Source organism: Macaca fascicularis, chromosome 8 (genome assembly GCF_037993035.2).
Source record: "Macaca fascicularis isolate 582-1 chromosome 8, T2T-MFA8v1.1".
NCBI classification, from domain to species: domain Eukaryota; kingdom Metazoa; phylum Chordata; class Mammalia; order Primates; family Cercopithecidae; genus Macaca; species Macaca fascicularis.
Window position 1 is genome coordinate 29,060,910 of NC_088382.1, and position 21,301 is coordinate 29,082,210.

General features: G+C 42.2%; 1 protein-coding gene across 1 annotated transcript in view; it reads right to left on the reverse strand.

Annotated features, from left to right (window-relative positions):
* The window catches only part of EBF2 (EBF transcription factor 2), a 204,326-nt gene that overhangs the window by 33,942 nt on the left and 149,083 nt on the right, over window positions 1–21,301 (reverse strand). The window contains exons 8-10 of the mRNA XM_005562876.5: window positions 14,341–14,458; window positions 12,433–12,563; window positions 11,353–11,479 (exon numbers count right to left, since the gene is read on the reverse strand). Of these exons, the coding sequence (XP_005562933.1) occupies window positions 11,353–11,479; window positions 12,433–12,563; window positions 14,341–14,458 (376 nt within the window). The remainder of the gene's footprint in view (window positions 1–11,352; window positions 11,480–12,432; window positions 12,564–14,340; window positions 14,459–21,301) is intronic.

The window sequence follows — 21,301 nt, forward strand, 5'->3', positions numbered from 1 at the left end:
CAACCACCATGGAAGACAGGTCCTCAATCCTCAAGGATCGAGAACCAGAACTGCCATTTGACTTGGCAATCCCATTACTAGGTATATACCCAAAGGAATATAAATCATTCTATTATAAAGAAACATGCACACATATGTTTGTTGAAGCACTATTCACAAAAGCAAAGACTTGGAACCAACCCAAATACCCATCAATGATAGACTGGATAACGAAAATGTGGTATATATACACTGTGGAATACTATACAGCCATAAAAAGGAATGAGAGCATGTCATTTGCAGGGACATGGATGAAGCTGGAAGCCATCATCCTCAGCAAACTAACACAGGAACAGAAAACCAAACACTGCATGTTCTCACTCATAAGTGGGAGCTGAACAATGAGAACACATGGACACAGAGAGGGGAACAGCATGCACTGTTGGCAGGTGGGGTTGGGCAGGGAGAGGAACAGCATCAGGACAAATAGCTAATGCATGCAGGGTGCATTATAATAGCTAATAGCTAGGTGATGGATCGATCTGTGCAGAAAACCACCATGGCACATGTATACCTATGTAACAAATCCTGCACATGTATCCCAGAACTTAAAGTAAAATAAAACTTAAAATATAACAATAAAAAATAAAATAAAATACAGATTCTCAGACACTCTCAGGAGAGTAGCAAAAATATTCCCATATTGCAATCTGAAAACCAGGGCCCAGGTAAGGCGTCTTCTGAGACCCCCTTCGTGCTCAACAGCCACAGCCTATTTCCTGTGCACCTCTCCAGAGTCACAGCCCGAGAGCCAAGGCATCATCTGCCAAGTAAAACAAGACAAGACCAAACAGATGGCCTTGGTATCATTTTTTCTAACAAACTGTACCGTATTGAGAAGTAGTACAGGTTAGGTGTTAAGAGCAGAACTTTGGAATAAGACATCTAGGTTTCATCATAGCTTGGTGACATTAGGCAAGTGACTTAATTTCTCTAAGTAGCAGGATCTCAACTATGAAGTTGAGATACTCATTGAACTGTCATCACAGACAAAGGTGGTGATACTCGAGCCTGTAGGACAGAGCCTTGCCTTACGTACTTAATAGATGACAGATGTGATTATTGAACCACTGTCATTTTTGCTTATTATTCTGTCTTATGATAGAACTTACAAAAGACTTCTTAACCAGCTGTCTAATGTGTAGCCCAGGTTCTGCAAAGAACCACAGGAACAATAGTGAAAAGCTATGCTCGTTTACCCCCATGTCCTCACACATTGTGTTTTGCCCTGGATTCTGTGGTTGGTGCAGATTTGACAGTTAGAGACAATGACCTTTCCACCCCCAAATACCATGCTCTGATATCCTCTCCCTGCATACTCGCTGCCACCTGAAGTCAAGACAGCCAAGAGGTCTCTGCACAACCAGTCACTGTGGTTCTATTGGGTGCCCCTACTAGGATTATGTTTCTGCATTGCCAGTTCTCTATGGAAAAGTCTGCGAGGAAAACAGAGGATCTCTTCTCCTCTTCTCTCTGCCTAGCCTGGCATACTTCCTCCAGGTCTCAAACCAGTTAAGAGGCAACTGGACTTTCCCTAATGAGCCCTGTTCTCATGTGGCTCTCTCAATTGTGCAGCAGCAAGTTGCACATTAGCAAACCGTGGTTAGTGGAAAATAGACCTGCAAAGTCACATGTGCAAAGAAAATGTGTTGTTTTTCAGAGCCCTGAGGTTGTTTGTGCTGTGGTTGGCAGTGGCAACCATGGGGGTGTGGCTAATTAACCAGGTACACCTAATAATGGGCTTGGCTCTGTCATGGTGGTGTATCCTTGGATACAGAAAATGTCAACCGTTGGACTATAGACCACAGAGTGTGTGCAGTGGGGCACGGGTGGAAGGAGGAAAGGTTTTCTGGAGTCTCCTGCAGGACTCTCCCTCTAGAAAGTTCTACATAAGAGTAAACACTAACGTTGTGTTCCTGGTGAATGGGCCCAGTCTTATAAGAACCCTCCCATGGGTGGAGCGCTTTATAGGCCAGAAAGCCTCTCCAACAGCCTCAGGAGCAGAACTCAGGTTTCTCAAACTCATTTCTTTGTTTAAAATACAGATTCCCAGACTGTCAGAAGAGTATGATTTGGTATTGTCTGGAATGGTGCCAAGCATAATTCTTATGATCGGCCAAATTAGGGAAACACCTTTGGGTAACAGCATAATTGGCACCAGGGCTTTACAGATAATGGAAATGAGGCTCAGAGAGGTCAGTGATCGGGTGAAAGTAGACACAAGCAGTGGACCACAAGGCCAGCCCCTGAAGGCAGCGCTTCCGGCTGGTCCAATGCATCTCCTCTCAGATCCTGTCCTGCTTACAGCACTCACTCTGCACATTTTAAAACCCTCTAGGTTTCAAGTTTTGCCTTTTCCTCCAGAACCTGAATGACTTTTTGTCCACCTTGCCATTGGAGCTGAGTGGTTCGTCTAGGCCTACGGCAGCCTAGGAGCACCGTCCTGCAGTGAAGCGGCCCAGGCGCCCAGGGTGCGTGGGTCAGTGCTTCAGGGTGGCTGGAAAGACGGGAGGGCCTTGTCCTTCTCCTCCTAGGGAAGAGGCCATGGCTCTCCAGGTGACCAGAGTGAAGACTCAGCTCTGAGGTGGAACAGCCCATCAGCAGGTTCCTGTGGAAGCACTGATGGTGGATTAAGACGCAATTGGCTTTTCATGTCAGTAGCTGCCAGTTCACTGGGAAAGACGGGAGGCCACCAAAGCATTTCCTGTGGGGTCTAGAACCCTCCATGGATGATATCAGCTTCCTGTTTCCGCCAACCCAGGCGGTACTTCGCTCAGTAGCCTCGGGGTGGAAGTTTTCTGAGAGAGTGGCCAGACTCCTGAGCCATCCCTGATAGCATCTGTAGTTTTGATTTCTTCTTTATTCGTGAACGAACAAACTCCTGAGTCCCTCCCCGCCTCACCCCAACTGCCCCTGAAGGCCCTTCCTTCTCAAAGGCTGTTTCTGGAAGAAGTACCACCAGCTATCAGGCTAGAAATACTTTGTACCTGAAAAATCAAGTTTACTAATGTTCATTGTTTCAGTATTTAAACGTGTGACACTATATTGTGCCATACTTTATTCTTCTAATTTTTTATTTTATTTTATTTTATTTTTTTGAGACGGAATCTCGCTCTGTCGCCCAGGCTGGAGTGCAGAGGCCGGATCTCAGCTCACTGCAAACTCCGCCTCTCGGGTTTACGCCATTCTCCCGCCTCAGCCTCCCGAGTAGCTGGGACTACAGGCGCCCGCCACCACGCCCGGCTGGTTCTAATTTTTTAATTATTTAATTTTTCTAGAAAATAGATACAAGTAAGCAACATGAAAAAAATTTGAATAACAACAACACTGAGAAACCACCATTGTTAACACCTCGGCATGCAGAATTCTGTACCCTACTAGGGTTGCTTGTAAAACTACTCATTTTTCATATATCTAAACATTGGGTCATATCATGCAGACTATTTTAAAGCTCCTTTAAAACCCGTATCACAGATGCCTTTCATGTAAATAAATATCCATCCATGGCATTATTTTTAATGTCTCTAAAAAGGTGTAGAAGATGTTCTCTTATTTGTTTAATGAATCCCCTAATGTACAATGAGGATATTTTCTTTTTTTTTTTTTTTAATGTAGTATGAAAGGACAAGCCTTGAGTATTTATTACCTTTGTTTTTAACATAATGTTCAATTTGCTTACATAATTTAACAGCAAAATTGCTGAAACTTTGCCAGTTCTTGTGAGCCTGTGTGAGCTGACTCCAGCATGTCAACGCCTCTGTTCCTCCTAGTCGCCAGAACTGTACACTTCCCCGTATTAGTCTAGATGTGTTTCCTCGGTTGCAGGATTATTTCAGAAATTCCCTACTACAACTTGTTTGGTTTTAAGATTCACACTGAGGATACTTTCAATTTTTCATTACAATAAACTCCCATGAACAGTCTTCCAGCAAACTCAATTATTTCCTAGGTAGACATTTCTAGAAGTAGAATTGCTGAGTCAAGGGCACATACATCTTCAGGTGTTCTCTTATCAAATTTACACTCCTGCAGTAGTATCTTAGATAGTTATGATGCCTACCCATCTCCTTAGAGCTCTATCACCCACGTCCAGGTGTGTCTTTGAAACACTAGAGATACCAGAGCGCTACATGCAGAAAGTGTCCTGGAACAAGACCCACTCTCCAACTGACTTCAGAGACAGCCCTGGTTTCCTCCTACCCTGACCACGTCTTTTCAGGCTCCTTCCCAGGTTCCTTCTGTCATCTTTAATCCTGTATGCTGGTGTTCCCAAGGTGCCATATTTGGACTTCTCTACTCTTCCATGGCGATCTCATCTGGTCCTATGGCTTTAAATCCTGTCTAGAGTATCCTTCAGTAGTATCTTGCAGTAGTATCTTAGAAAGTCCCCATTGTCTTTGAATTTTGTCAACCTATTTTCATTTGTTTAAAAGAAAATCTTTGCCAACTTGATAGGGAAAAAAAGGTGGTCTTGTTGCCTTAATTTGCATTTATTTATTAATGTGGTTGGGATTTTTTATTATAAAAGGTTTATTTGTTTACTTGTCTTCCTTCCTGAATTTAACTCTTGATGTTCATTGCTAGCTTTCTAGTTGGGTATTTGTCTTTTCCTCTTTAATTTCTAAGATACCTAACGTTCTCCTCTTTTTCCACAATGTATAACATAGCAGTTAACAAACTATAGGCACAAAATAAATTTTTTTCTGAATAAAGGAAAAAATCTTTTTATAATTAAGATAATAGGCCACATAGAGCAAATATGTTCTCAGGTTGTCCTTTTCCCTTTAATGCCTGGCATATTGACACAAACATTTTCCTTTTATGTAATCATATCTTTTGCTTGATGGTGCCTGTCTTTAGCCTCAATGTACACAAGTCTGAAAATGATAATTACTCTTTAAATCTGTAATATTCTGAAATGTCTACATTTTTAATAAAAATATTTAATTTGAATACATTTTAGTTTATATGCTATGAAATTTAAAATCTAACTTTCTCTTTTAATGCTTAACTAGTTGGCCCAGCACATTTGTTAAGCATTCCATCTTTTCTGCGTTGACCTGACCTGGCTTCCCTTACCTACTAATACCTAAGTATTTATACCCTTAATGTGTGCAAAGTGTTTATTTTTTAAATGTTCTCTTCTGTTGCATGACATTTCTGTATGTTCCTACAAAGCCCCATATTCTTTTAATTATTGAAACTTAAAATAGGTTTTAATGTCTGGCAGGGCAAGGGCCTCTCATTTTTCAAAATCCTCTTTTAGCACCTTTCCTTCCCAGGTGAAATTTTGTAAAGTTTCCCCAAACATTTTGTTGGTATTTTGATTGGCACTGTGTTAAATGTATTCATTAATCGACATCTTTACAATATTAAATCTTCCCACCTCTCCACCAGCTGGAAGTATTTTGTCCTTCCTCTGAACTCCCTTAGCACATTATACCTTTAAAAAAAATCACTTTCTAAACTATACCCACCCAATTTTTCAACTCTGAAACCTGAGCGTCGTCCCCTCCCTCCCCTCCCCAACCTTCACCCCATCCAATCAATCAAGTTGTGTCAATGCTACCTCCTAAATTGTATCCACTTCTGCCTGTCCCCACCGCCAGCACTCTGCTCCAAGCTACCATCATTTCTGGCCTGGGCCACCCCACTGGCCTCCAAGTGACCTCCCTGCGTCCAACCTGGCTTCCAAGCTATCCTCTGCACTGTAGCCAAAATGATCTTTTAAAAGGCAAATCTGATGGTGGCAATATTCCCAAAGCTTCCCACCACGCTTGAAGAAGAGCTGAAAAAAACAAGCCTTGATGTGACCTGGCCCCTGCCCTCCCTTGCAGCTTGAATGCAGCCTCTCTTAAACTTATTCTTTCTGCTCCGTTCACAAAATATATCCAATGTTCTTGCCTACCCCAGGGCCTTTGCACATACTGTTTCCTCTCGTCTATTCTAAATCCCCCCCCATCAACTCAGTTTAAGGAGGTTCAATTCCCCTGGCATATGTTCCCAGCATCCTACACAACTCCTTTTAGTCCTCATCAGGTTTGCAATTCCTTGTTTAAGTCAGTCTCCATACTGATAAGGCTAATGGTAATGATACAGAAGTGCTGGCAAAGGAAGGGTGTGGTACCTTTAAATGATACGGAAGTGGGGAACGGAAGTGCTGGGGAGGGGAAGGCATGGTCCCTGGCTAGGTCCCCACCCCTGGGCCTGTGCCCATGGACCTAAGTGAGGACAGGCATTTTTGCTTTCCTGCCCAAATGTTGCATTTCCCAAGACCATCCTGGCCTGCCATGCCCCCATCCTGTGCCTATAAATACCCCAAGACCTTAGAAGGCAGACATACATCAGCGGAGGAACACCTGGCCAGCTGGACATCCAGAGGAACGCACCGACAGGCACCGGCAGGCCACCGACCGGCAGAACAACACAGAATGTGGCTGGGGCAGTCAGAGGAGAACCTGGGCTGCCGAGAGGCCAGACGAAAACCATCTATCTCCCTTGTGGCTCCCCCATCTGCTGAGAGCTTCCTTCCCTCGATAAAACCTTGCACTCATTCTCCAAGCCCAGGTGTGATCCCATTCTTCCGCTACACCAAAGCAAGAACCCTGGAATATGAAAGCCCTCTGTCCTTGTGATAAGACAGGGGTCTAATTGAGCTGAGTAACACAAGCTGCCTATGGAAAGCTAAATTAAAAGAACACCTGTTACACACCTCCACTGGGGCTTCAGCTGTAAACATTCACCCCAGACACTGCCATGGGGTCAGAGCCCCACAGCCTGCCCGTGTGCATGCTCCCCTAGAGGTTTGAGCAGTGGGGCACTGAAGAAGCGAGCCACAGCCCCATCACACACCCTGCGAGGGGGACAAGGGGACTTTTCCCATTTCAGTAATAATAAGAATAATATAAATAGTAAACCACTTTTTGACTAATAAGATATGGGCCATTCTATCCACTCTCTATCCCAGGTACTTTCCATGAAGAGACCTGGCTGCACCAGCTTGTGAAGGCAGGTGGTAAAGTTTTCAGGAACGTTGTGAGTTATTTGAGTGGTAGCTTGCAATCTGCCATGGTGAGAGTATTTGACCATGGAAATCAGTAAATGGTATAAACCCATGCTTTAAAAAAGAAAATCACCTTCTTCCTGAAGAGCCCGTTGTTAAACCTTTGCCAGCCCACCACAGTTGCCATGCCCTGTATCCTTTAGTCCTCAGCTCTGTAGGTAGCCCATTTTGCAGACGGGGGAAAAAGAGGTTAAGTCACTTCCCCAAGATTCAAGAACAATTCAGGAGGCAAGCCACGCTATGAGTCCAGGTATCGAATTCCAGAGCATGAGCAGTTCACCTTTACGTCAGCGCGTTGTAATGTCAGGAAGGTGGGAGACACTGGTTTGACTTCTCTCCGATAGCCCCAGCATAGAGCTCAATGTTGAGCACAGCGAGCATTGCTCAATAAATATACACTTCACGCAAAAGTTGTTCATGTCTCAGCACATGAAAAAAACAGAGATATTTTCTGATACGACTTGCTAAAGTAGCATCAGAAAGATACCAGGCACGATGGCCAGAGGCCTGAATCTTGGTTCTAACGCCATCTTTAATTCAACAGGCAATTGCTAGCAAATCACTAGCAGTTTTCTCTTCTGCAAAAGAAGGACTTTGACTAGATGATCTTCATAGTCCCTTAATCTCTCAAATTATTTGAATTTACATATAACATAACATCTGTTATTTTCACAGGTGTATGGGCTCCTCTTTTGCTAGGTACTGTGTTTCCAAGATCTGTCGACCACAGCCTCCTCATTCTGTCTGGCAAATTCCTACTTTGCTTCAAAAATGTCATCTATTATTACCTCCTCTGGGAAGCCTTCCCTGATTGCCCAAAGCTAGTCACTCCCTGCATAGTGCCCCTATAACCCTGTTTTTATTTTAGGGGCTGAATCTAATTATTATAATGTAACAGTAGCCATCTCCCTTTTTTTTTTTTTTTTTTTTTTTTTTACCTTTTGTCATCTCCCATTCTAGAACTGTAAGCTGATAGAGGTGTACTGATATTATTGATTTTGTGTGTTCAGAGCATGTGTTTGTTGAGTAAATAAATGGGTGACACTTCTACCTGGGTCCTACCTTCAGAAATTCATATCTAATTGGTCTGGGGTTTGACCTAGGCACTGATCATTTAAAGTGTGGCCAAGGGTGAGGATCTCTTTTACACACGCACACACACACGTACACAACACTTGGTTCCAAACGTCTACATCAATGGCCCTACTTATTATTGAGATTGTTCTTTACTTCAATAGAGAGTTGAGGATTGGCTGCAATGTGCCTGTTATGATACCTACCCATCTCCTTATAGGCCAGCTCCATCACCCACGTCTACGAGTGTCTTTGAAACACTAGAGATACCAGAAGCTCTACATGCAAAAAGTGTCCTGGAACAAGACCCACTCTCCAACTGACTTCAGGGACAGCCTACGCTCCTGGTTTCCTCCTACTCTGACCACTCTTTCTCAGGCTCCTTCCCAAGTTCCTCCTGTCATCTTTAATCCTGCATGCTGGTGCTCCCAAGCACCATATTTGGACTTCTCCACCCTATCATGGTAATCTTATCCGGTCCTGTGGCTTTAAATCCTGTCTAGATGCTGGTTGCTCGTCTACTCAACACCTTCCATGTCTTCCCATCCAAAGTCCTTGCCCTGCCTGACTTTCCAACCTCATCTCCCATCACTCTCTTCCCCACTGACTCCACTCCAGCCACACGGGCATTCTTGCTCTTCCCCATCAACACCAGGCTCCCTCCCACTTGTAATCTTGCTGTACCCTCTACCTGTGACAACCCCCTCCCCCAGATTCATGGACTTCCAGGCACTTCTCCAGTGAATACCAGTGGACCAAATGGAAAACCCAGCCCCAGGGAGCTCCTGCAATGGAGGAGGGAATGTGGATGGAGAGGAGGACGGAGGAAGGAGAGAAGGGGGGATGGATTTCCACAGCTGGCCCCATCCTGGGATTCAGGTCTCTGCTCCATGTCCCCTCCTCAGAGAGGCCTCCTTAACCAGCCTGCCCAACCCTCCCTCACTCTCCTTCCCTTACTTCTCACTATCTGAAATTATGTCACTTATTTTCTTTCTTGTCTGTCTTCCCCTCTATAATATAAGCTTTATGAAGATGGGGGCTTTACCTTCCTCCCTTCTATACCCCAGAGCTTAGAGCTGTGCCAGCCCATGGCAGGCAGGTCATAAATACTAGTTTGAATGAATGAACTACATCCCTTTGGAGCTGGACCAGTAATTTTTTTTATTGTGACTGCAATAGAATCTCCCATAGATCCACAGAAAATAACACCTGAGATGTGCTTATCTCAGGACAGAAAATTCAAAGGCTGAATTTTAAATAAATAGACCTAAACATTATCTCTTTCCATCTACTCCTAATTGGTAGCTAGCCAGACATTGACATTTTAACAAGAGTAGGAATCAGAGCGCAAATGAGAGACTATACTATCTATAAAATAATATTATTAAAAATTTATAATATGCCTGCTATAATTTTTGGTTTATGTATTTCTTTCTCTATACTCTTTATTTTCTCTGTCAAAGTATAATACCTCATTGATCTTCCTGCCTCTGGTTGTTCCCCAATTAACTCAGTCTTTATATCAACACCATTTCTTTTTTTGAAGACAATATCTTTGAGTTACTCTTCCTTGCACAGAAACCCTCAATGCCTTCTTATTTCCTGGCAAGTCAAGTCTAAATTCCCTTACAAGGCTTCTTTTGTTTTTAACTTTAAAAAAATGTGGTAAAATACACATAACATAGAATTTACCATCTTAATCATTTTTAAGCGTACAGCTCAATTGGGCTAAGTAGTTCACATTGCTGTACAACCATCATCACCATCCATATCCAGAACTCTTTTTGTCTTGCAAAACTGAATCTCTGGACCCATTAAACAAATCCGCAATTTCCCCTCCCTTAACCCTTGGTACCCACCATTTGACTTTCCATCTCTAGGAATTTGACTACACTAGGTACTACATAAGGTTTTTAAGCTGTTTTATGCTTTGTTTCCCTCCCATGCTGATATGGTTTGACTCCCCCGAAATCTCACCTTGAATTTTAGCTCCCATAATTCCCATGTGTTGGGTGAGGTACCCAGTGGGAGAGAGTTGAATCATGGGGGCAGTTTCCCCCATACTGTTCTCATGGTAGTGAATAAGTCTCACGAGATCTGATGATTTTACAGGGGGGTTCCCCTTTCACTTGGTTCTCATTCTCTCATCTGTCACCATGTAAGATGTGCCTTTCGCCTTCTGCCATGATTGTGAGGCCTCCCCAGCCATGTGGAACTATGAGTCCATTGAACCTCTTTTTCTTTACAAATCACCCAGTCTCAGGTATGTCTTTATCAGCAGCATGAAAACGGACTCCACATGCCCAGCACATGTAGGATAAGTTCCAGTGTAAGTACAAAATGCATTGCCACAGCTGTCAGACGAGCTTTTGGTCCTGTAGGAATGTGCTCACCTCACCCTGTGGCCTTTGCCTATGTGATTACCATAGTGAGAACATTCTCCCTTTCTCTCTTTGCCCATCCAAATTCTCCCTGTCCTTAAATATGGTCTTCAATTTTCATATCTTCCTTGGCACCTCACCCCATTACTCTTGCCCATACTAGACTCTCTCTTTCTGAAACTCATATTCCATTCATTGGAAATACCAAACATTTCAAATTTATGAATTCACCAGCTGTTCTTCGCAATATACCGTTGTCTCCTTCAAAAGTTTCTAAACTTCCAAATGGGGAAGGGATCATGTCTTACATGTCATCCATACCCTTCTCTTAGAAAAAGCAATTGATACAAAGTAGAAATTCAACAAATATTGACTAATATATGATTTTTACCTTCTTGAAGTTTTAAAATACTTCAAATTGCTCTCCAACATCACTGGGCAACTCTCTTGAATCTTTTCAAGAAAATGTAGTTACAGCCAATAACTGTCCATTGTTTAATCTGACCACGTGGATAAAAGATGGTTCTAGCATGGTTCCAACAGAGTTAAATTTGTAGAGGTGTGTTCCTGAAATGAGCTGCTGTGATCTCCCAGATCACGCAGAAGTTGCTTAAGTAAAATACTAATTGAGAAGTGAACCTTCACATCACCATTCAACATCTATCACTCAGCTCACTCTTTCCACACCAGTAAAAAGACCTAGAAACATCAGGATGATTATAAAGTGCAGATACTGGGAATTAGCACAAAGGCAAACCAGAAGCCGGCCTCTCTTGGCATCATTTTCTCACCTACCTGTGTAAATGAACCTTCCTGGGGCTCCTTTGCAGAACTGTTTAGATTTATAAGATAATGTCACCTCCACCACGCCTGGGATGTGCCGGGGAGGAGTCTGTACTCTGATGGCATGAGGGGTTATTAGCTGAGGAATGAATAGGCAGGGAAATAAAATACCCATTAGACAAGCCATCACCAAGGACATAAGGTGTACAGCATCTCCCACTATTGCTCCCCAGGGGCTTCTTTCTCTCTGCTCTACTCTAACTGTAGTACTTCTAGCTCCAAATGCACTCTGCACATCCCTGTCCTGTCTCTGTCTGTGTGTGTGTGTCTCTGTCTGTCCCTCTATGTGTGTGTCTCTCTCTCTCTCCACGCCCCACCCCCTGCCCCACAACCTTGGAATTTCCTCTCAACTCAACCAATCTAGGTCCTTTATTTCTACAAGCCCAGCCCCAGTCCCTCTCACCTCCTGCTACCAACCCCACCCTCATCCCTGGAATCCTTTCCTCTGCTGAACTCCTATCCTGCTTATGACTTCAAATATTGATCTGGAAAGTTCCAACTCCAACTTAGCACTGTCACTGATCTTTTTGTAATGTTTTATATTATGATGAAAGTCAAACACATCCAATTTAGAACATTTGGAAATTATAGAAAAATATTTTTAAAAAATTAACATCATAGAGATGATCAATATCAACATTTGTTTTGTTTCCAGTACCCTTCTATAAATGTGTGCTATATAACTAGATTTTACATCCATAGGCACTGTTATCCTTATTTTTTTTTCCTGCTTAGTATTACAGTGTGAGCATATCCTTTCTCCTGTATCATTTGAAGTTTTTCAAAACATTTTTTAACGGTGGAGTGACATTCCATCACTTTACAATTCTAGATTTCTAAGTTTTCACCATTTTAAATAATACTTCAGTGGATACTTATCTTCTTAAGAAACTCATGCCCGATTTGCTATGACTTCTATGCTTTTTTACCCTTGGTGTTTGTGCTGCTGATGCTCTAGGAATGACTAGTTTCCCAGATCAAAACAATCTTTGGGCGAAAGGAAATCAGAGTAAGCCTGATGCCTCTGCCTACCTCGCTCCATACAAGCATGGTCCCAAACACCACTTGGAGACCATCAAAGAAGTTGTCCCCAATGATGATGACCATGGCTCCTCCTGTGGTCCAGCCTTCACTCGGGCTAATGGCTTTGATGCAGGGGGTAGCTAAGAAGACAGGAAAGAAAAAGTCAGGTTTGTTCTTTCATGGGTGTCCAACTTTTTGGCTTCCCAGGCCCACGTTGGAAGAAGAATAATTGTCTTGGGCCACATATAAAATACACTAATGCTAACGATAACTGATGAGCTAAAAGCAAACAAACAAAAAAGGTTCATGTATAATTTTTATGATATCCCCCACCACAGATAAGAAAAAGAATCCTTGCCTTCAAAGGATTGGACAACCACAAATAAACAAAAAAGTCCTTGCATTCAAAGGGCTGGACACCATATATGGTTGAAGCTTAGAGTGTTGGGGATGGGCTGCTTTTGAAAGCTGTTGGTCATTCCAAGAAGTTCAAGCTGAGATTTGTTGACTTGCCATCATTCCCTAATTGGCTGTTGGTTTTCACCGAGTCATTAAAGCCTAATGAGTTGACCATTATGTATGAAAAAGTAAAACACTTAGGTAATTGTGCAAAGGGTGTTTGAAAAACCCTGTTGTTTTTGCCCATATTTTTATAAGTTGATCACACTGGAAATGTGTAAATCCCCTTTCTCTCCCCACCTCCTCTGCCCTAAGATGTTAAGATTTACAAGGCCTGTTAATGGGCCAGAGAGAGAAGGAGAAAGCAAAATCTATCATAGTTGAAGGCTTTTTTCAGCTCTATCAAGAGACAATTTCTAATCACTCTACTAACTTTGTAGGAAGGATTTTCCCCACTTCTTCCATATGCTCCAGGCCTCTGGACTTTATATCCCAACAGGAACCCAATATGGTTTTCAGGCCATAACTAAAGTCAATCCATCACTCCATTTCCAAAGTTGACAGGGTCAAAGGTAGAGGAGAACTTTGGCAGGACTCCAAAAACATGAGCCCCCTTTGAACAGCCAGTCAATCACATCCAATCAGTCAAAAGAAACTGGATGGGTTCCTAGTCCTGAACTCTGGGATTTTCTTCTCCCCTTTCAGTGCTCACTGTGGGAGAATTAACACCACTCCAAATTCTTTACTGATTCAATCATTTTCTTTCAGTTCATTAATTCCTGTTTACAATGATACAAGATACATTTTCAGGCTGAGTTAGCGTGGGAGGTGGGGGTTGGGTGGTAATATATAACAAAACATCACACTAGAATAGTAGCCTAATTTGACCATACATTCTGTCTTATAAGGTCTTTCTATACCACTGAGTTGGGGCGTGCAGAAGGAAGGGGAATAACTAAAATGGAATTTACTTAGATTTGTCAGTTATCTTCATCGATATACTTTAATTTTTTGGACAACTTGAAGTTTAACAGTTACCAGTATTTCTAATTACTTTAATGCACTTGGAAAACTACCCAGAACAGACCGTGATTTCTTCTTGTCCAAGCAAACAAAAATCAATTAGCGTCAGTTTCTTTCCAAACATTGTTTTGTTTTGCCTACAATCTGTTTAAGGGCACATCTGACACTTATTCATACATGTCTGGCACTGCAGTGTTCCTGTTTAACTAAGATGTCATAGGTCTACGTTTGCCTGAAATGCCCGTCTCGCAAAAAGGAAAACACAGAACAGAATGGAAGAGAGTGGGAGGCATGAGGACTTGGCACGGGCTGGTAGACGTGTGGGGCTTACAGTGGAGCAGGCTGGAGTCCGTGTTTACAACTTCGTTAAGAAAAAATCCCACATGGTCCTGTGTACTTTCTCTTCTCTGACTGCGAGACATAAATTTGAAGTTCGAACAAGGAAATTCGTGGAGAATTTCATGTGTCTACTATGCTGAGCGCAGGCAGCCCTACCTTCTGATGGGTCAAGTCTTCTTGCTCTCCGTCCATGTTTGGAGTTGTTATGAACAAACATGTTGTCAGAAACAGCTAGGACGTGTCCATCCACGTTCACTGTTGTTGACAACACAACCTGCATATTGAAAGTAAAAAGGAAAAAGCGGGTGCAGTGGAATTAGTTTCACATAAAGTAGCAAATGCACCAAAATTCTTTTTTGCCACAATTCCATATAGCAAAGGGGAGATGGGACAGAACTTGGGACTCAACAGAGTTTTCTCCTTCTGTAATTATGTCAGAACTTTACAGAAAAAGTGGCTGCCCTTCATCCATGCATTGTCAAGAATCTTTGCTCAAAGCACACCCATGTAATGAAGTGGAGAAAATGGCTATCTGCCTGCTGCTTCCAGAAACCTGGTTCTCTATCAAAAGACCTGGACCACCACTGCCAGTAGAGCCTCCACCACAGAAAACTGGTTGTGTGCCACGTGGAAGCTGAGATCTACACACCAGCTGGAAAGTCACTTCTCCAAGCTCCGGAATGGGTTCTTGCACTTCAGACGGGTCCTGACATCATGCCCAGCACTGAGATGCTGGCTGGTGGATTGTCTGTGGTGTTGCTGCACAGTAGAGAGTGGTGGCAGTGATGCCTCGACTTTTGCTGAGAAGATAAGGTTGCCATAATTCAGTGTTGAAAACACAGGAAGTGTAGCATCTAATGAGGGTGAGGGGAGAGGTGGTGTGGAGCAGTGGGAGAACATGGGTTTGGAGTCAGGAAGAACTGAATTCAAATCCCAGGCCTGCTGTCGCCTAACTTGCAACCATGAAAAACTTACTTAATCTTGTCTAATCTCAGTTTTTCTTATCTGTAAGATATAAATACCAATGTGTATCTCACAGTGCTCAAATGAGGTATAATGAGATACAGGCACACATCCCTAGTCCAAGAATCTGAAATCCAAGATTCTCCAAAATCTAAACCTTTTTGAGCACTGACATGATGCTCAAAGGAAATGTTCATTGGAGCATTTTGGATTTTGGATTTTCCAGAGTAGGGATGCTCAACCAGTAAATACAGGATGCAAATATTTGAAAACCCCAAATCAGAAGCACTTCTAGTTCCAAGCATTTTGGATAAGGAATACTCGACCTGCAATACATATAAAGGCTTCAGCACAGTGCTTTGTGTGTGCCACACTGGGATGCATTCATGTCCTAACTGCCTTGCCCATGCTGGGCTTGACCAGACCATAAGACAGATGACATTACTCACACACAGAGGTTATCCCATGGCCTAACCTCTGGGGGAAGTCCTAGAAAGAGGCAGATAGGAAATAGGTACCAACAGTTACAAGGCATGGTCCCTAACCTCAAAGAGTTCATTTTCTGGCTGGAGAATCATAGTTAACACAGGAAACAAGTAGCACAAAGATTGATATCGAATCAAGTTCCAGCATGTGTACTGCAGATCTGGGTCGGGGAGAAGCTCAAAGAAGTGGCTATCAGCAAAGGCTGACCAAGCATAGCAGAAGGGAGAAGACCTGGGTGGTGTTCCCACTGAATCACTTGACCCAGAACACGAGCCACCCTAGACATGGGTCTACTTCTCAGTTCACATCAGTTATGCTTGGCCATTATTATTATTATTTTTGAGAAAAGAACAATAACTTGTTATATACATACTCACACACGTATGGACCTTTTGAGAAAGGGCACTAAATAGGTACAAAATGAAGAGTTGTGTTTAAAAATGACTCTTCCTATCTACTCCCAAATTAAAACGGTTGATATTCTACATGTATTTGTCCTTTCTTATTTATTAAATGGAGGGCAGGGGGCTTGATCCTGCCATATCTTTTTTTTTTTTTTTTTTTTGAGATAGAGTCTAACTTTGTTGCCCAGGCTGGAGTGCAGTGGCACCATCTTAGCTCACTGCAACCTCTGCCTCCTGGATTCAAGCAATTCTCCTGTCTCAGTTTCCCAAGTAGCTGGGATTACAGATGACTGCAACCATGCCCAGCTACTTTTTGTATTTTTAGTAGAGACAGGGTTTCACCGTATTGGCCAGGCTGGTCTTGAACTCCTGACCTCACGTGATCCACCGGCCTCGGCCGCCCAAAGAGCTGGGATTACAGAAGTGAGTCACAGTGCCCAGCCCTACTTTACCTCTGAATATGAAGGAATGAGGCAGCATTTCAAAAACCTTTTATTATGAATAATTTCAAGCAAACAAAAGAAACAGGATAGCATAATGAATCCCCAGTACTTATCATTCAGCTTCAAGAATTGTCAAAATATTGCCATTCTCATCTCAGCTACAGTAGACCCCTTATCCAAGAGGTCTATGCTCTAAGACCCCAGTGGATGTCTGAAACCTCAGAGAATATCAAACCCTATAATATGCTTTTTCCTATACATACCTATGATAAAGTATAATTTATAAATAGGCGCAGTAAGACATTAATGACAATAACTAATATTTGAAATATAACAATTGTAAAAAGATATTGAAATAAAAGTATGTAAAGGTGGTTTCTCTCTTTTTCTCTCCAAATGTCTTATTGTACTGTACCTTGGGTAACTGAAACCACAGAAAGTGAAACCTCAAAAGTGGGCGGGGGGACTACTGTTTACCACCACCTACTCCCAACCCTCTACTCAACAATGATAATAATCACAGGTTTGGGTTTTTTTGTAGGTAAAATTTACATGCATTGAAATGCACAAATCTTAGCTGTCCAATTTACACTGAAATCAGGAAGTAAGACTATTTCCATCTCCCCAAAAAGTTATCCTGTGTTCCCTCCCAGTCCATCCTACCTCCATCACCAGCAAAGCAATACTTTTCTGATTTTTTTCTTTGCCCTAAAGAGTTTTTCAATGACATCTTTTTAAGTTATTACATATTTTTAGCGTAATAGGTTTGGGAAAATCCCTAAAACCCATGAGTCCACAAATCATCTCATATAGTCTCACACCTTGAACATGGTGGTAACTTATGCAAAATTTTACATGAATAAGTGAGTGTCAGTCATCCAACCCAACAGATAATTGACTGAGCTTCTACTATGTGACAGGCCCCAGAGATTCAAAGAATAAACTTAAAGGAACTTCAGTTGTCATTCAGAAAATTATCAATATAATTGCTCACAATTCAGGAGTACATCCTGTCTAGTGCTGGGTCTGTTTTCAATTGTGTCCATGTTAACATGTTACAATCTGGGGAAATTCCTTCCAGAAAGTTCCTACCACACAGTGGCAAACATTAAGATGGCGGCATCCATCATTCCCCGCAAGTTCTCATGTTCTTATCAAAGTGATCTCAGCAAAACACAAGGTCATGTCACAGCCGAAGGGAGAGGTAGAGCCTCATGGCCACGAGGTTAAGATGAACATGAAGATAGTATTGCCTACCATCCGAAAATAATAGGAGAAGAGAGAGAAGAAAGAAGAATCAAACCACTCTTACAAATTGTGTGTGTGAATGCATTTACAAAGATATAACTGTCATCTCTGGAAAAAAAAAAAAAAAGAGAGAAAACAAGGAGAGGGTGCTTTGGGCTTTAATTCTTCCTTTTTTTCTTTTCCCTCTTTTTTTTTTTTTTTTTTTTTGAGACAGAGTCTTGCTCTATCACCCAGGCTGAAGTGCAGTGCAATGGCCTGATCTCAGCTCACCACAACCTCTGCCTCCCATGTTCAAGCGATTCTCCTGCCTCAGCCTCCTGAGTGGCTGAGATTACAGGCACCCACCACCACACTAGGCTAATTTTTGTATTTTGTGGGTTTCGCCATGTTGGGCAGGCTGGTCTAGAACTCCTGACCTCAAGTGATCCTCCCGCCTCAGCCTCCCAAAGTGCTGGGATTACAGGCATGAGCCACCGTGCCCAGCCGTGGGCATTAAGTCTTAATGAGCTTTCCTAGGCACACTAAGGGGAACCTGGGCCCTCTCTGAGGATTGCGTGGAGGTAAACAGCCTTCTCTCTGAGGTTGCTTTAATTCACTCCACAAGCTCCTTGTCATACCATCCATTAATACTCCCTATGCGTTCCTGCCACAAATTTGGGGCTTTCACGAGCCAGCTGATTTCATCATTGTCCATTTGGGTGGAGTGAGACTTAGTTCCAAAGTGAACATTTCCCGAATGACATACCCTGATGGTTCAGATGCACTTCATTATTTTCTATTAACAATAGAAATAAATTTTAATCTCTTGCTGGCTCACGCTGGCCTCTCATGACAGCTAGGGAATTAACCTGAATTATGTCAGTGTCTGCAAAATTTATTACAAGATTTTAAATTATGTCCAAATGTATGTGCGTGTGCATCTGTACATATAGATGTGAGGCAAGTTCCAGGTTTTAATATTCCAAATATCTTAGATGGTGAGGTAGCTGGAAGAGCCTGCCAATTCAACTGAATTTGCAAAATGCGATGGATTTAATTCATAAACTCCGCAACAGGAAACCAGACCTGTTTGGTGGTTGTTTCTATACATAGAGACATGCACTTAAATACTGACTTTTACATACATTTGCTTTACTTCTGGAAGAATGAACTACATTATACAGGTGAAGATATATTTGGTACAGTCAAAACTTCAAATTTAAATTCCTTCACTGTTTACTGATGAACAATGACAACGCTGATATTCGTCTGTTTTGAGAAGTTAAGATTTCTGAATGTTTTAGGACCAAAGGAAGTGGAATGCGCATTCCAACATCATCTTACTCCCAGGCCTTCCCCTTCCACAAGCCAACTTCTTTCCCCTAGTGAGTATTTCCTGGGTCACGAAGGCTGACCCTTCCCATCTGGAATCAATCAGTCAACCCCTGACAACTTCCTGAAACACCTCACTCCATTTCCTGTTCTCTCCCCCTTCTCGTTTTCCCCCTGGTTTGCTTCACTCTTCAAAACTGCAGGCCACAGCAGCTTAATGTTAGAGGGTCAGGCACAGTTAGACTCCAAAACACTACACAAGGACACCTTTGACCTTCAAAAATCTTTACATCTTAGCTAAACAAATCAAGGTCAACATTTCTTACCATTACCTTGTTAACTATTTGTATGCATCTCTGCCAAGGGTCTTCTGATCATATAACCATCAATACCACTTATTCACCTAAGATCAACTGATCTGATTTAAAAGAAGCAAATGTGTATGGATAAAAGGTGCCATTTGGAGGTGCCTGAAACTGAAAATCACCAGCATTATATTAGCAAACATACGGAGAGTATTCCATACAAAGGAACTTCTATGCCTCATCGTCTCCTGTCACCTAGACCTGATAACGCGTCTTTTCTAAGGCTGTCAGACTCTATTGGCACTGCCATTCTGCTGGCATGGCCCTAAAGAATGCCAATTAGGAATACAGATGTCCATAATTTGCGTGGGATGGACCCCCAGTTTCTGCTGCTGACACTGGTGACAGTTTTCATTTATTTCTTAGAGTTGATATATCTGTATTACAGCTCAAAGCCTGCAGATCTGAAAACTAAGTCACGGTAAATGATAGCTCTCCTCAACTGATACATTTCAACGCAAAAGCAACAACCAATTTATTTAGGACAAAGTACCTTCAACCCAAGGTTCCAAGAGAGAGAAATCAGGATCAATTGAAATTGCTTGCATTTTTTTCTAAATAAAAGTGGTTTTCGCTTTCTGCCATTCCCTATTTTGTTTTGATGTGATCTCTCATTTTTAGTAACACCAACTCAATAAACAGACCAATTGGAGAGTGACGGTGGTAGGTTCCATTTTAAATCATTTAATTATATGGCAGTGTTAGTTGGTTATACAGAAATAGAAACATGAATAAAAAGTCTGTATCTTCCCTTGAAAAATACAAGAAAGTTTTAAGAATGGAATCTACAAATACGTTAGCAGTCTTCTACCAGTACTCAAGAAAACTGATCGGCTTTCTCAAATTCTATTTTTCTTCTCATTACCCAAAAGTTCTCCCATGTCCCTCACTCCAATAATTTATACAAAGCAGGAGCTGAGTTGTAAAGGAGCCCTTTCCTGCTCATAAAAGGCCACAGTGGGAGTCACCCTTCAGGTGGACACATCCGTTAATCTGCCTGAACAGCTAATTTTCCAATAGAGGAGTTATTTCTTTAGTTATCAGAATGATAGCATGTGCCATGGAGACTTTTACCAAACTGACTTATTCCCACCCTTGGGTTATTTTTAAGCCTTTCTCTAAAATGTCCTTGGCTTTTTGCAACAGAAAGCGCGCGCGCGCACGCGCTTGTGTGTGTGTGTGTGTTTTAAGTACTTATCCTTCTCAAAGCTCTAACTTTATGATTTAGTTGAATTACATAAGTCTGAGGAATGGCCAGTTGGGCCCTACTCCCAGCTAGGCTTTTTCAGCTCCTACCCAGGTGTTTCTACAAAGACCCTAAGTCTCATACAAAGAGGCTAAAAGAAAAAGAGAAGTCAAAATGAAAAATGTGTGGAATGACCAAATGATCTGCTCTTTGAAACAGACGACAATTCCAATGTCTGCAGTCACTAGAGAATAATTACACTGGTTAGAAACCTCCCCATATGGGCCAGAGTCCTTGCTTTGAAAACACACCAAGTTCTACCATTAGTCAGACACAGTTCCCCACCCTTTCAATGAGGGTCATGCACCTCCTAGCTGAATGTGGGGCCTTTGGTAGTTTAATCTCAGTAAAGCTATAACACATCGCATTTATAGCACACTCCACGTTGAAGACTCTGATACCCTACTTATGAATGTGCATACACTCAGCTAAATAAAATGGTCTCGAAAATTCCTGTTATTTTGCCAAGAATGGAAAAAAAATTCTTTATGACATTTTACATCTGGAAATGGAATTAAATTCATGATGTGCTTTTCCCTTATAACTGTTCAGTTGCCATATATGTTATTTCAGCTTTCCCAAAGCATAACTGTTATGTGGGATTTTATTTTCCACCTGTGGAAGGAGGAAAGGGACACAGAAACCATTAAA